At 38.0% G+C, this 16,772-nt stretch overlaps 1 protein-coding gene across 1 annotated transcript in view; it reads right to left on the reverse strand.

The window, feature by feature from the left end:
* Positions 1-1,580: 1,580 nt before the first annotated feature.
* LOC140157719 (uncharacterized) overlaps positions 1,581-16,772 on the reverse strand; it is a 68,448-nt gene continuing 53,256 nt past the window's right edge. The window contains 13 exon segments of the mRNA XM_072180962.1: positions 1,581-5,196; positions 5,580-5,679; positions 6,105-6,263; positions 7,077-7,189; positions 7,747-7,820; positions 8,280-8,345; positions 8,741-8,839; positions 9,156-9,700; positions 10,547-10,727; positions 11,238-11,396; positions 11,763-12,028; positions 12,803-12,895; positions 15,700-15,788. Coding sequence (XP_072037063.1) covers positions 2,091-5,196; positions 5,580-5,679; positions 6,105-6,263; positions 7,077-7,189; positions 7,747-7,820; positions 8,280-8,345; positions 8,741-8,839; positions 9,156-9,700; positions 10,547-10,727; positions 11,238-11,396; positions 11,763-12,028; positions 12,803-12,895; positions 15,700-15,788 — 5,050 coding nt within the window. The 3' untranslated portion in view covers positions 1,581-2,090.

A 16,772-nucleotide genomic window follows, 5' to 3' on the forward strand; every position in this document is an offset into this window, starting at 1 on the left:
AATTTAGCTACATCCATATTGACTATACAAAAAATGTAAACAAATACAATATTTGTGTGCAATGTGCAAAATAGAACAATCTCGCTGACTAACAAGGTGAAACATGGAAAACATGGCAAATGGTTGCAATCTCATAACTAGGGGGTGAATGATAATCTGTGATCTCTACACACACACACAATTCCATATTTTTCCTACTTTCTTTAACATGTGTATTTTGACTTTATGCATTTGTAAGAATGGTAGTTTCAAAATCATATTACAACCAAATTTGGTAAATTTGCCTTTTTTTTCTCCATCAGATTGTGCACACAACCCCTGTTGTTATGAGACCAAGCCATTTGAATGTTGATATACATCAAGGTTTTTGTTTGTACAGGCACTTAACAACACGCCACTGCAGAGCTTCAGATTTCTCTCTGGGAAACTACATTTCAAGCTATGACTGATCGATATCAAAATATTGTTAAAAACTTTGCTACAATATAACAACAGAGCTTTTTTGGGGGTGTATCCTTGTAAAGAAGTACAGACATAATTGGGCTATTCCATTTTAAATGCACACTACCACCATGGAAGATTTTGGAAATATCCTCTACAGGAAATACAAATTTCAAATGGAATTAGCACATTAACCAACTCTAATAGAAACTCATCCTCCCTATGGACGATTAAGGTTGAATCTTTCTTAGAGGGTGTATGAAATTCAAATGGAGCTGCCTAATGTGTTCATCCCATTTGAAATTCATACTCCCCCTGTGGCAGATATTTCCAAAATCTTCCACAGGGGCAGTGTGGATAGCCCAATTAGCTTAGTGTCAAGACTTTCATTGTGGAATTATGAACTTCAACTCAACACTATACTATGATCCCTCAAAGAAGTCCTTGCAATAAACTAATTTTATGCTCTTAGGATTTCTCTACCGAAAGTCAATTTGTACCGAAAATCCTTTTCTCCGTTGTTATAATGCAAATTGCATTGTGGACAGAAATTTCAGCCTAAATTGTCTTCTAGTAGAGAAACCCTAACACAATAATTTGCAATTGAAGCACTGTGTTACAGTACATTTAAAAAGTGCTCTTTTCATTCAATTGTTCTAAACCATATAGTATCTATTATAATACTCATAGCTTGATTAAAATCATCCCCAGAATTAAAATGTGGCTTACAATAAGCAGACAAACACACTACATTACATAGCTGTACGAAAACATCAGAATTCAGTAACAATAGTAAATAGAATATCCTTAAAGCTAATCCACATAGTACAAATTTCATTTGAATGAACACAGCTGCCAACAGCTGTACTCAATACAGCCTCTTTCATATGCTGCGTATTTCAAAATACAATGCGAATGCACAACCTTAGATACAATAATGAAAATATTAACCAATCACAAGAGATTTGGCATGGTTGGATTCACTTCTGCTTTGCACACACGTAGGCATTCATCACACAGTGTATGCGGACAATCGTCACACTGTTGTTAGCTGTGTTCATTCAAATACAATTTCTACTTATGAGATATGAGATGAATCAGAAACTTTGATTTCAGTTAAGACATCAATTTACAGTCACATTACTTTTGCTATTGTCCCTTCGTTTAACTTAATATTTTGGTATTTATTTACGAATCTTACAAAAAATGTTGCAAATTCACAATTTTAAAGATACAGTCCAGCATCAACACTAAATTGTACTCCGTCCAGGTCGAAGTTAATTCTGACACCACATCAATTAGTCACTGTAGCAATAATGAACGCGCCATATTGTGTAACACACCATGACAGCAGAGACATCAGGTATAAAATGCAGCAAGTTGAGCATCAAGAATGAATACCGCACATCACCTACACACTGAACCAATTATGGCAATTCCAAAGGTAAAACGGAATACGGTGCAACTCTTGACGGCTATACAATTTACTTTTCTGTATTATAAGCTGATAAAACTTCCACTAGCAGCAATTTGTGACTAAGAATGTACACAACTTCACACTCCATAGCGAATTTCACAGCAATTGGGAATTTCAATCCAAGCACAGTATCACAAATTCATTAACGTAATTATTATTGGTTGCCAGTTCATCAGTCAGCCAATTCTGGATTATGTGCTAAGAATTCACGTTCCCATTTTGAAGTCCTCACTTTTTGTTCAGGAGTAACTCCTGAAAACTTTTTCATTTTATCCTTAAATGATAGCAGTTGCTGTGGTGGAGATGTGGGTTCATCGTGATGCTTATTGGCCAGAATCCTATCACGAGGGTCACGGTAAACCTCTTGAGCACCGATCACTCCGGGTGTGTCGCCTGTGCGATACGAGTTCAGTCCCTGACTATTGTCAGGTGTGCCGTACATATTTGAGTTGGTTGTGGATTGTGATGTAGGGGTCTGGTTATATGAATTTGGTGCATGGGAATTAGGGGTTTGATGTGAATTTGCATAATTTGTGTTGGAATACTGCGAGGTAGGAGGTTTGTAGCCTTGTGGCAATGTAGCACTCCTTGCGTTATTATTACGATTGTTCAGTGTTACTTTCTTAGGAGCCACCGGCGGGGGCTTAGGTTTGGGCTTGAGTTCCGGTTTAGGTCGCGGCAAGTTGTTTGATCTATTCTGTGGTGGCGCTGAGCTGATAGGAGGAGGAGGTGGCTGTTCCTTCGGTCGTTGTACACCATGATTAACCGGAGCTTGTTCTACTGGCATAGGTGGTTCAGTGATGTATGTTTTCTCTGGTGCAGGAACGTAACCAGCATTGACTCGTGTGTGAACCACATTACTGGGTTGTGGTGCAGGTTGTTGTGAGCCTCTCAGTGACAGTTGCTCCTCAAGTCGTCTTCTCTCCTGCTCAAGCTCAGCCTCGCGTCTCATGTACTCCAGTCTCTGCTGCTCATGCCTCCTTGCCATCTCTTCCTCCTGGTGCCTCAGGGCCATATCATTATCAAGCTGCCTATTGTAATTATTATGCTCATCCTGCCATGTAGCAGGTGGTGGTGGATACCTCATGTGATCATCTTGCTCTCTGGCCCTCTGCGATGCCAATTCAGTCTGCAACCGCTGGAGACGTTCTTCTTGACGCTCTTTCATTGCCATTTCTTGTCTTTGCTGTTGCATCGCAAGCTGACGTTGATAATCCTTCTCGTTTTGCTCTCGGATGCGTTTGGCTTCCTCCTCTTCTTGCAAGTTTCTGAGAATCTTCTCAGTTGCTGCAGGGTTTACATCATCATCGTCATCTTCATCTCCATACATCTGGGATTCTTCCAGACGCCGTTGGAATTCCTGCTCCATTCGCAACTTCCGCATTCTGTCTTGTTGTTGTGGGTTGAGATACGGCTGTTGTGAAAGCTCTGCTATCTCTAGATCTCGTATGCGTTTCAAACGCTCTTCTTCTAACTGTTCTTTCTTATCTGCCAGATCTCTTTCCCAAGGAGATGGTGAAGTTGGGGAAGCATCATCAATATCTGTTTCCATTGGCGGTTTTAGTTGACTTCTGAGCTCCTGAATCATACCATCTGGACCCGAGTATTGTGGACCTTGTGGCATGCTTCTTTGAGGTGCTTCAAAACTTTGTCTTGGTGGCTGCTGATTATAGCCATCTTGACGTGGTGGCTGCTGATTATATGCATCTTGACGTGGCCCTGTCAGTTCCTGAGAGGCAGCTGTTCTCTCAGGTGCTTTTGGTGCAGGCACCGCTTTTGGAACAGAATTCTGTCTCTGCAATGTAGGATGTGGCGATTCACCACTTGGTTTGCTGATACGACTTTGGCGTGGTAAGGATGCATATTGCGGTCTATCCATCTGTGGTTGAATTTGCTGCTCCTCTAGCTTCTGCTTCTCTAGCAGACGCTGTTGATGTTCTTGCTGCAAGCGAGCCTTTTCTTGTTCATGCCAATTTTGGTATTGCTCCATTGCTTCAGATCTGCGTGGAAGAGAACCAGTTCTGGGGTCATTCTGAGCCGGAGGTGGTGGCAGCTCCTCAGGGTAGCCTCTTGCCTCTCTTGGAGGCTCAGGAGGCAGCTCGGTTGGTGGAGGAGGCAAGTCATCTGGATCTTCATGGAAGCTGGTTTCAAGCGGAGGTTGCTGTTGAGGTGCAGGAGCACTTGCATACGCATGCTGTTGCTGTGATGGAATAATTCCAGGTTCATCATAAGTTGACACTGGAGGTCTCTGACCTGGAGGAGCACCATATGGGGATCCTGGTGGTGGAGTGCCATATGGAGAACCTTGAGGTGGTCCATAGGGAGACCCTTGAGGTGGTCCACCTGGATACCTCTGCATGTGTGGATCTTGAGGGCTGTACATAGGAGGATGATCTCTCATTTGTTGCGACTGAGGTTGCGACCTTGGTGGTGGTTGATCAAAATATCTATTGGGAGGTTGAGCTCTTGGATCTCTTGGGTCATAGGGAATTCCACGCTGATCCACAGGCATACCACGTGGGTCTAAGCCTCTATGATCTGGCGGCATACCTCGGGGATCTGGTCCTCTTTGATCTGGGGGCATACCCCTGTGACCAGGTGGTGGTCCTCTATGGTCTGGAGGTGGCCCTCTGTGATCTGGTGGTGGCCCTCTGTGATCCGGAGGTGGCCCTCTGTGATCCGGAGGCGGCCCTCTGTGATCTGGTGGTGGCCCCCTGTGATCCGGAGGTGGCCCTCTGTGATCCGGAGGTGGCCCTCTGTGATCTGGTGGTGGCCCTCTGTGATCTGGTGGTGGCCCTCTGTGATCTGGTGGTGGCCCTCTGTGATCATGAGGTGGCCCTCTATGGTCTGGAGGTGGCCCTCTTCGATCTGGAGGAGTACCTCTAGGATCTATGGGTGATGCCCGTTGATTTGGTGGTCCTCTTTGCTGTGGACCTGGTCCATACGAATCACTAGGTTTTGGTACCCTCCTTTGGTAGGGCTCTCTTTCAAAGTTCTCCAAATCAGGAGCATCTTTCCCTTGACCAATGGAGCCTCTGTCCGATCCATCAGACCATTCATGTCTTTGAGGAGGTGGTCTCTGATCTCGGCGGTAGGGGTCACCGTAGTTCGCTGATCGGTAGTCACCTGGTGGAGGACCTTGTCTGTTGGCTGGTAAATTACCAATAGATCTAGATGGTGCCATCTGCCTATCATCCATATTGGGCTCAAGATTAGAAGTGGATTTGGAACGTTGAGACATTGGTATGTTGTTCGGAAGGACTCTCACTCCCATTCCCCTAAAATGAAAAAGAAGAAGAAAAAACATATTCAATTAATATTTTACTAGTCATATTTTTACTCGATATAAAAGCATCAATACACAGCTGGTTATCCATTTTGACTATTGATTTCAATTTAATTCTATAGTGTAGATCATATATTGGTACATTTTAAATTTTTTGTTTAATCTCAGCTTGACAGGTCTTGTGGTTCTTACTGAAGAAATGTCAAATATGTGACATAAGTGTTTTGAGCCTGGTCCCATCAGGACCCAAGTGTGCAGGAGTGACCGTCGAAACAAACAGATTTCAGCGGCAATATTTGAATATCTGGACACATGTAAGATGATCTGATTGATGCTTGTTTATATTCAGGCAGTCAGACAGACAGATACACCTACCTATGGTTATGTTGTTGTGGTTTCATATCTGAAGTGGAGGATGTTCTTTCTCTTGGTAGCGTACTATAATGGTCAGGCATACCAGAAGGAGGTTCTTCAGCTGTGGATAAATGGTGAAACAGCAAGTTGCATATTGAAATTAATGCCTTCACTTAAACACACCCACACACTAAAGATATTAAAAAAAGAACTATCATTGAAATAAACAATGGGAATTTCAGAAGAACTGGTTATTGAAACATCCAACTACAGCAGCATTAAAATTTTGACAAGTGTAACAATCAATTTTCACATGGATTCTTGAATATAGATTTGCATGAATCAAAGTTGATCTGCCAAAGTTTCCAATTGCACACTGTAGATCATTTGTAAGAAGCAAATGATTCCTGAAATATTTATTTACAAGAATCAAGAATCATTTTGGTGATGAAATTGTAACCCTGCCACCTTAGTGATATTTAACTGCAATGAAAAAAACTTGATTCAAATGATATTTTCAATTAGAACCAATACCACGTGTCTTACCCAGGTTTGGTGATGACCGTGCTTTGTCAGCATTCTGTAGACCTTGATATCCTGGCATACCAGCTCTAAGATTCCTTGGTGCAGGTACTGGGCGTTCCATGGAATCAGTCTTGGACTGGTGATTGGTTTGGTTTTGTTCCAACTCTGCAACTTTGTTTACTGTAATAATAATAAAGACATTAAGATGTAAAATTTTTAATTTATTTTTCAACTGTATTGAGATATCTATTGGCTCATATCTGATGCAACAGATAGGGTAGGGGCGTGAGTAATTTTTTGTATGTCTATGTCGTCTGCAACATGATAATATATAAACACAACTTCAATGGAAACATATTTGAGTCAATACAAATTCATCTACAGATATAACTCTCAATCGGCAAGACATCCTATAGATTAACTGGTTTCAATTCATAGCTGACCCCTGCCCTCTCTGTCTGTAACAAAATCAAAAGTGGGTTAAAATAGCATACCTCCCAAATGAAACTTGTTTCATTGATAAGACATCATCAATCTTTTGGGTTGTTCCCTAATTTCAAGGCAAAAATATTTTAATCCTGATCTTTAATACATCCACTAATCTTTATAATCCTAATCAATCCTAACCCTGAAGTTATGACATAATATTTCTGATCAAATCAGCCATGAAACTTATGTAAAGAGATGAGGCCTACAGAAATTTTATTGCCCTTAAAGCTCCATTATGTCAGGGTCGGTCGGTCATTAATTAAAAAAAATATCAATATCATCTCTCCACAAAATACAATTGTAAACAATGATATATCAGATTTATCAGACTCATTAAAAAATATGTGGTACAAATTACAAATAGACAAAACATTTTGTGAATTTTTATACCAATTTATAACAATTCAAGTATGGAAAGAAAAAAAATATGATCCTATTTTTTCAGATTTTAGGGTCGGTCAAAAAGGGCAATACAAATCTTTTTTAGACCTGATAATAACTCACCTTGTGGCATCTCAGTCTGTACCAACAGTTCTGCTAATCCATGTTTAATGGCTCCCTTCTTGGCAACTTTTAGATGTACAATTTGACCTGTGTTCATCAAAGCCTCTGCAGCTCTGTGGAATTCAAGTGTAAAAAATATATACAATATAACAAAGTGAAAAGTAGACAAATAACAGCTTGGCCAAAATTTTGGTTTTGTCATTTGTTTTTGATGTCTTAGCGGGAAAATAATCCAAGGTGCTTGAAATTCATGATATATTAAGAATTCTTTACCCATATGCAATCATTTTGAATTTTTTGAGACATAAACCACCACACACACATGTGGTGCTGTTACTGGTCACTGGTTTGAAAATACCACAAGCAGGGTTGCCAAAAAATTTCAGCCCGATTCGGGGTCAAATAATCGAAAAGTTGCCAAATGTTTCACTTTACTATTGGTTTCTATGGGGCAGGAAATTATCGGTAGTCGCAGGAGCCAATGTTGAAAAGTCGTCCAATTTTTTTTTCTTAACCATTGGTTTCTATGGGACAGGAAATTGTCATAAGTTGCAGGGAAAATTTTCAAAAGTCACCCAATTGAGCTACCAAATCACAGGTTTGGCAACCCTGAGCAAAAGGAGGCAATTATTTAGCACTTATATGGCTACTCTTCTCCATGGTTACTTACCCTTCTTGTGTTATTCCTACTAAGAAGTTTGCATCTACTTCCAGCAACTGATCACCAGCCATAAGTCTGCCATCCTGTAACACAAAAATTAACATGTTAGTAGGACACACTTTTTCTCTATCTTATTCTTCTCATTGACCCTGTGAAATTTCAGGTCGAAAGATGAATTGTTTGGATTTGTAAGCCAAAATGTGCGTAAGGGGGTTAACCACATCAAACGGGACATTCAAATGCACAAAATATATGGAACTAAAATGAATAGAGAAGCCTGAAATAAACTGGCACTTAAATTGCTACAACTCTGGCTCTCATTCCAAAAGGGGTTTAAAAACCGATATTAAACTTCATAGATTAAAGGGGGATCTCCCGGGGGATCTATGTTATTCATCCAAGGTGGAAATAACATTGTGATTAAATCGTACCATTATATAGAATTCAAAATTTTAATATTACGAAGCAATGAATATCCTGTAAATAATTTGGCAACTATATTTTGTTGGGACATGGTCAATTCCCACCGACTTATTACTGACCTTCTCAGCTGCTCCTCCTGGTACTACCTGCTTGACGTATACACCAACCTTCTCTTGTCCAACACCCTGAAATAAAAGGGTCAAAAAGGGAGGTTAACATGTTTGCATGCTTGCTCAAAAATAACACTGATGTTTTACAATAGTTCATTCTACAAATCATATACTTTGAAAACTTGCTATATTTATTGTTGCTCATGAGTTATGTATGTTTTACAAAAGTGTTGTTGTTTCAGCTCTCTTTACAACATAACTCAAGAACCACCGGACCTACAAAACTATATCTATGATATTTCAATTCGTCTACACACTCAATATGAAATGATCAATGCAATTTTTCCAAAGCTCACTACATGTACCATTCACAAGATGCTGTAAACTACCAAATCGCAACAGTTTAAAATAGTTGCTAACCTTAACTACTTTTGATAACCATAGGTGAGTGTGAATAGATAATAACTTACCTTGGCAGCAATGATACTAAGACCCATCCCTCTAGCACCATTCTTATTGAGTGTCATTGTGAAGGTTTCTAATGGTTCATCTTGTTTAGGTGCGGGAGGCTGTTGTGTGAAGAAATGAAAGAAAGATATTATTGGGATAATTCCACACATGCAGCATACAACACCATAAAACCATTTAATAACCAAGCCAATTAAACCATCATCATCAAGGACAATAACCAAACAAATTACATAACAAAGAAACAATAATCTCGCAGTATTATAATGTCAATATGACAGTCCTCATCAACTGCTTCAGCAATATAGCTGCGACAATTGCTGATCCTTTTGTGGCGCACCAGGATACCTCAAATGAGCAACTTTTGAAATCCTCACCAAACCCCTGAGCCCAAGGTAACACACAAGCTAAACTCACCTCTGTTGATGTAGGACTTGATTCAGGACTCTTAGGTCTCTGTCCATACATATGTACAGTCCATACTCCAGATGCCATAGGCTGGGGTGTCAATCTAACCATGCCTACAAACCCCTGAGCCCAAGGTAACACACAAGCTAAACTCACCTCTGTTGACGTAGGACTTGATTCAGGACTCTTAGGTCTCTGTCCATACATGTGTACAGTCCATACTCCAGATGCCATAGGCTGGGGTGTTAATCTAACCATGCCTACAAACCCCTGAGCCCAAGGTAACACACAAGCTAAACTCACCTCTGTTGATGTAGGACTTGATTCAGGACTCTTAGGTCTCTGTCCATACATGTGTACAGTCCATACTCCAGATGCCATAGGCTGGGGTGTCAATCTAACCATACCTACAAACCCCTGAGCCCAAGGTAACACACAAGCTAAACTCACCTCTGTTGATGTAGGACTTGATTCAGGACTCTTAGGTCTCTGTCCATACATGTGTACAGTCCATACTCCAGATGCCATAGGCTGGGGTGTCAATCTAACCATTCCTACAAAATTTTAAAAAAATGCTGTTAATATTTATTGTTCTCTTACAGATTTTGTTGTAAAGCCCAAATCCATTCTAGCATAAATTGTTTTAAAACAATTTGTGGGAATCAAATTTGAGTTTTGTAAATTTTCAGTCTACACAGCAGACAATTTGTGAGAATTAAATGACTCGCGCAAAGTTTTTGCCAGAAACAATTTCAATGCGAGATAAAATTCTACTCCTGATGCCCAAATTGTAATTGTAAAACTGTTTTGGTTCAATTTTACCAGTCTTTAAAAATTGAAGAAAAAACAACAACACCTGAATTACTTGGATGCAAATTATACAGAAGAAATCATTATGATTACAATAAAAAAAAATTAAAAAAAGAAACACAAATGTTGCTAGCATTAGCCAGACATATCAATTGTTTACCATTTTTTTTGTACAATATGTCCAAAAAACAAATGTCAAAAAAAAGACAATCATTCAATAAAGTATCTCATCAATTCACAGGGTACATTACATACTTATGGATATCAAACCCAGGGTGTATTACATATTGACGGATGTTGCTCGCAAATGTATCAAAAAATGGGCATCGGGAAAACATGGAGTAGGTAAACTGTATTGGGCATAGATTATAAATTTGCCATCAATGTTCAGCAATTCATGTGTCTTTTAAAAGTAGACAAATATATTTTCAAAATGTTAAAATGTAGTAAAATCGTACATATCATACATGTAATAGATTGCCAAAGTTACCCGTCACTATGTCTTGTGCAATTTTTTTGAGAACTCAACTCACTATGGATTTGACCTTAAAGTCACTATGTAATGCACCCGACGAATTGTTTGCACTTACCAGCTCTTGCAAGAGGATCTAAGAATTCCTGGAAACCATTTGGTAAGCCTTTGGTGTTATCACATGAGTAGCCATCTTCAGGAATCACAAATGCTAGTCTCAGCTCCAGTTCCTCCTCTAAAGGAAGACTATGAGTTGGGCCAAAGCTGGGATCATTGGTGGCAGCTGCCTGGTTCACAGCCTAGCACGAAAAGAGATCAATGACATGTTAAACAATTCCTTCATTTCCAATGATATATAAACGTAACTGTAGCGGAACTACACCACATGGACAATAGTCTGTAACTTAACCGTAACCGAACCCATGGTTTTTTTGCTATCGGAAGGGAAACTAGAAAGGAAAAAGGAGAGAAGATGAACAAAGAAGTTACTTGGTACCCCCGGGTTTCGAACCTCAAACCCCTCGCATGCCACGCAAAAGATCCCCGACCTGTAGCCATGCGTGTTACGCTGGCACGGCCAGTGATTCCCTGGGTATATATGACTTAGGCTGATTGCGTCATCGCATCACATGGAATGCATGCATGAGCAGTGGTTTTAGTGAGACCTGGTTGAGTTATGGTTAATAGGTTTCACACAAGCATGTTTACAGGGTATATGGTGAGACAACCCCAAATGCAATCATCAACAAAACTTAATAATCAAAGCACAGACCTGCATTCAATAATGCAATGAGTTTAGGCTTTCTTACCTTTTCAATCCAAGCTGGTGGAACTGGTCTATCAGTTTTGTCAGGCTGTGTATTCCTTAAGACCTGACCAATTTGTCTTGAGTTGAGTTTAAAACATTGATTACTTGCTGATAGGACTTCATCTTTGCTCTTCTTGGATGAAAGCATCAATAAGAAAGTCTGTCAATAGAACAAAGCATGGCAAAATAATATTTCAATGATAAATTCATAACCATAGGGAAAAATTATCTAAGAATAAAGTTAAAAGTTACTAACTAAAATCACTGTTTTGCAAAATAATTCCAGCTAATTAATTACCAAAGACAGAGAATAGCAGATGCCAATGTCAAAGTAGTGCTAGGTGATTAAATCACAATCAATTTGGTTTACATAACAGAGAGGCAAATAAAATACACTGGGCTATTACAGAGTAGCTCCAATTTGAAATCTATACCCCCTGTGTGGAAGATTAAGGTCATGTCTTCCATAGGGGGTGTATGGATTTCAACTGGAATAGCCCATTAGAAACACCTTCTTTTTACTGACCTGGTTAATCTGAGCTAAGTGGGTCTCAGCAGCATGCTCCAAGCCTTGCTTCTCTGCCCATGCTCCAAGACGACCCAACCGTTTGTAGATGCGCGATGCCCACTGGCGCGTACAGTTCTGAGCATTCTGTGGATTAATGAACTTATTGAAGATGAATGCGTTGATGTAGTGGAAGAGCTGCGAGAAGATTTGGATGGTGAGGGCGGCATTGACACGACAACGACGCAGGAGTGTCATAGCAGACAGGAATATGTGACACACATCAGCTATAAACAAAAAGCGAAAAAATGTTAGAATGAATACCATGATTAAACTACACATATTTTAAAATGACTTGACTTTGTTTTATCTTGATGTTTCGTTGCTCCCTACAGTGAGGTAAATTAAGTGTTCTATTTACTTAGCATGGGTTTTCAGAAGCCAACATTAGTATATCATTATGCTTGGAAATTTGAGTAGCAATATTGAATGCACTTTGCTGCTGTGATTCAGGGTTAAGAAATTATCAAGATTCTGGGAATTTTATTTTTGAAAAGATTCTCCAAAATATTTTCATATCTAAAAAAAATGTCTGTGCCTATACAATAGATGATTTGTGAAGTTCTAGTGACTTCTGAAAAATTCACCAAGGAAATGTATGAACTACTTCACAGAAATAGGACATTTGAGTGTGAATACTATTTTTAACTTCAATTGATAACAAGCCAGAACATCATTGGCTTATTTCAAGTTAATAACCTTATTTTCAATTGAATGAACACAGCCTGACATAGCGTGATGATTTTTTGCATAAACTGCGCGATGTACACCAGCGTGTGCGACTGTGCTTGAGCAAAGTGGAAGTGAATCCAACCATGCCAACGCACTTGTGATTGGTTAGTATTGTATCCAAGGTCATGCATTCATATTGTAGTTTGAAATATGCGATATACGATCGTGGTTGGATCGAGTACAGATGTTGAAAGCTGTGTTCATTTAATTGAAATTCCTAGTATAAGTAGGTTTTTATTCCAGTCTTAAGCAAGCCTATGGGTACTTACATATTGTAGGCTTGCCCCTGCGACCACCACCTTGTGGGTTTAACCACCTCTGACTGAAACCACTCTGCCAACTATCCAAGCTTACATTATCTTCTACAAAACAAACAAACAAACAAAAGGTAAGTAAAGAAAGAAGTACCGGTAGGCATAGAAATGGACAAGTTGGAAAATACAACCTGCTCTTTACCAAGCATTTCTTGGAAATGGACATGGAAAAGGATATGAATTTCAAGGTGAAACCCCGAATATGAATAAATATTGTAAAGAAAACAGATTTATTATGAGATTGGTTCACATAGTTATAATAGTTTGTACATATTTACACTCCATGTTGTTATCATTGTGTTATTTTATATTTGTTTTTTAAAGCTCAGACCTGAAACAAGGTCTTTATTAAAAAAAAGTTGAAAATGCTCAAAAAAAAGCTGAAAAACAGTGTAAAATTGGGGTAAAATAAAACACGTAAATTTGATCAACATAAAAAGCTGAAATCCGCTAAAAGCTGAAAGGTTTCAGGTCTGAAAGCTGAAATGGAAATATGTTTGTAACTAAGGAACTGTAAATTGGATTGGTTACAGCATAATAATTCTTAAAATACACATACTGTCAACATGTGATTGCATGTATCACAAATGGTTCTCAAAATATTATTGAGCTTTTCAAGTTTATGATGTGAAATCAATGTTTGCTTGTTTATACCACAATGGGTACTGTAAATATCAGTGAAAAAATTATGTTGAAAGAATGAAAAGAATGACCCTGAAAGTTTGTAACAACTGTTAATTTATGCGAACACTTTTTACACTCCATTTGATCCTTACACAGTACACACTCTTCCGATAAGGAAAGAAAATAATCATATTATCTAGGTTAGCAAGAAAGGCCTATCTGCAATAGCTGCCAGTTGTCATATGTGTACAATATAGAATGCAGAAATGGTCACATTATCTATAGGGCAACTATTGCAGATAGGCCTTTCTTGCACTCACTCCTCATTATGTATATTATGGAGGACAGACCCATGAGTCATTTTAGCTTTTGACAATGCACATTTTCCAATGCATAGTACAGGTGGTTTAACAATCACTGTATTGTTTGCTTTGATAATAATATGCATGAATGCATTATCAACTTCCCTCACATAAAGCAATGTTATTTGTCAGTCTTTATTCCAGGTAATATACTGACTTGTACAGTATTATAGTATGCATTTAGGCACTTATTAAAGTACTAACAAAACAAGATTCACCCTCTTCAGTATGATGTTCTTAACTATTCTTGTATGTCATGCTTTCTAAAAACATACTGTGCATTTAATGTTCTAAACTACTCTTGTTTCGTGAACAATTGAACACCAAATATAACAATTTACATACACGGCATGTACATGAGCTACACCACTACCATAAAATATTATAGCATTGACAATATGTGTAGTGTATAATTAATTACTAAGTATGCAGAATTTTACCAGTTTCAATGCGGTAATTATGCTAGATTTATTCCTATCAATGCATATAATCAAAGAACAGTTTCAGGTCAGATGAATGCAATTTGACATTTTATTTTGCAATTAATATATACTCCTAAAGTTATATTTGAACCCCCCCCCCCCCTTCACATAAAAAATACTCACTGGATACAAATTAACTTGATTTCCTAGAATACAACACATAAATCTAATGGTACTTCAATTTTTGTTTATGAAGGGCTAACAATATATCTCTCACATATTTCAAACAACCATTAACACACTGTATAAATCTGAAATCTTACTACAAGGTTAAGAAGATATATGAAGACATGAAAAGATAAATGTAATGTCACTGCTTTCAACAAGACACATAAATTGTAACATACGTGTTAAGCAACACGCAAGTCACCGACAGGTTTAAGGTAATGTAGACTAATATATTAATTTGGTCACAATATATTCTTATAATTCATAATACATTTAGGGGAACATTACATTGCCAAGAAGTCAAGAACAGATTTGATTTAATGTACCTTAATTACTGCAGCCATAAGTATGATTTCAAGGTATAACAAATATGCCAAAACTACTGAAATACAATAAACAGTATTGCAATTTCATGGCATTCTTCAAATTTTTTAGATTATAAATGTGTAATTTCAAAATTTCTTTATATTTTCAGATACTGGTTTTATTTCAAAATTTTAATTTTCTTTCCCATATTAAAAGTAACTTTTCACTAAAAGTTGAACCGGACAATGTCACCTTACTGCAGACAGCTGTCTTTAGTACTTATTCAATGATCTGAGAACGCAACAAAATGTGAACTCATATTCAACCTAAACAACCTGATCACATTTATCATGATACAGACAAACAGAATGATAGAAACAGTCAACAAGTGAAACTGTCATCCCAGGCCAGAAGATGAATGCGCTCATTAACTTCAAACTCAGTAACTTAAAGAATTTGTCGCTGGAAAGTTCTGCATTGTGATTTATCTTTCAAAAACTTCATCAACTTTTATTGTAATTTCTATTACCTCCATGACCCATTATTCAAAATCGTGCAATATGATTTGTTGAAACACGTCACATGAAAGATCTTTAATAACAATAAAGTGGCCAGGGCAACCAACTTTATGTTCTTCTTGACAGTGCACAACAAAGTGTGATGCACCTTGCCAATTATTTATGTTTTTACTGCCTCAGACACATTATTTGGGTGTAAAGGATAATGCATTCCCTTTATTTCTTAAATATCACAAAAGTTGCATGTATGAAATAAAGGTACTATCATTTTGACAAAAGTTGTGGTTGTGCTATCCTACATCATTTTGTGATGATTATGGAGCGATACAAGTGTAGTCTGCAAGTACTAGCATAACTAATTTGATTTCAATCCAATGACCACCCCAACATACCTTCTTTCTCTACATCAGCTTCTGTTGTTGGATCAAAGAATGCCATAAGGGCTGGTTTCAACTCTTGATTCATAGCTCTAGACAGATTCCTAGAAAACAAAGTAAAGGAGGAAAACATTTCATTAGATATTTAATACTTATAACCATGAAATAAGCAAATAGCAAACACTTTGTAACAGGTGCAATATGCAAAATACATGCCAAATATGATAAATAATTGGGCTATTCCATTTAAAATCCACACTACCCATGTGGAAGATTTTGGAAATATCTTCCAAATGGGGAGTATGAATTTCAAATGCAATGAACACATTAGGCAGTTCCATTAGAATTTCATACACCTTCTAAGAAAGATTCAACCTGAATCTTCCAGAGAGGGAGGGTGAGTTTCAAATGGAGCTGCCTTTATGCGTTCATTCCATTTGAAATTCATACTCCCTCTGTGGGAGATGTTTCCAAAATCTTCCACAGGGGTAGTGTGGATTTTAAATGGACTAGCCCAATTCATGATGCATGTTGAATTTGTGCTCTTGATATCAACGGGAGTAGCAGTAATAATTTCAGAAATAAAACAAAATATTATCGGATCTTTTAGTTTGCCTTCATAACATGTTAAACAAGTTAGCATATCCACATGGGAATATTAAAAACAAAAACTGAGAGGAATTTCAGACGGAATCTTAGATGGACAGCTGAATTTTGTAATTCTGATGTTGTTTCATTTAGCAAATAAAATGTGATAAGCATTTCTCAATATCAATTCATGCAATGATATCATTTCACTTATTGCCAAACAGCGTGTGGATAATCAATCAAAAAAGAGCATGCTTATCTATTTTTAATAAACGCATCACAAAACATTACCATAATTTCAATCTTTGGGAAGCACTTTCACCACCTGTAATAAATATTGTTCATACATACTCACGATATAACGACGTTTCTGATTGGATTTGCGGTCTCTTTTGCTGGTCATAAATACCGTTTATGACCAGTACGCAGTGCATAAACAAGCTGCGTCACGCAGCGTTGGAACCCAATTAACACGATCCACGATTTGCTAGTGTTGCGTA

This window comes from Amphiura filiformis, chromosome 7 (assembly GCF_039555335.1).
Source record: "Amphiura filiformis chromosome 7, Afil_fr2py, whole genome shotgun sequence".
NCBI classification, from domain to species: Eukaryota; Metazoa; Echinodermata; class Ophiuroidea; order Amphilepidida; family Amphiuridae; genus Amphiura; species Amphiura filiformis.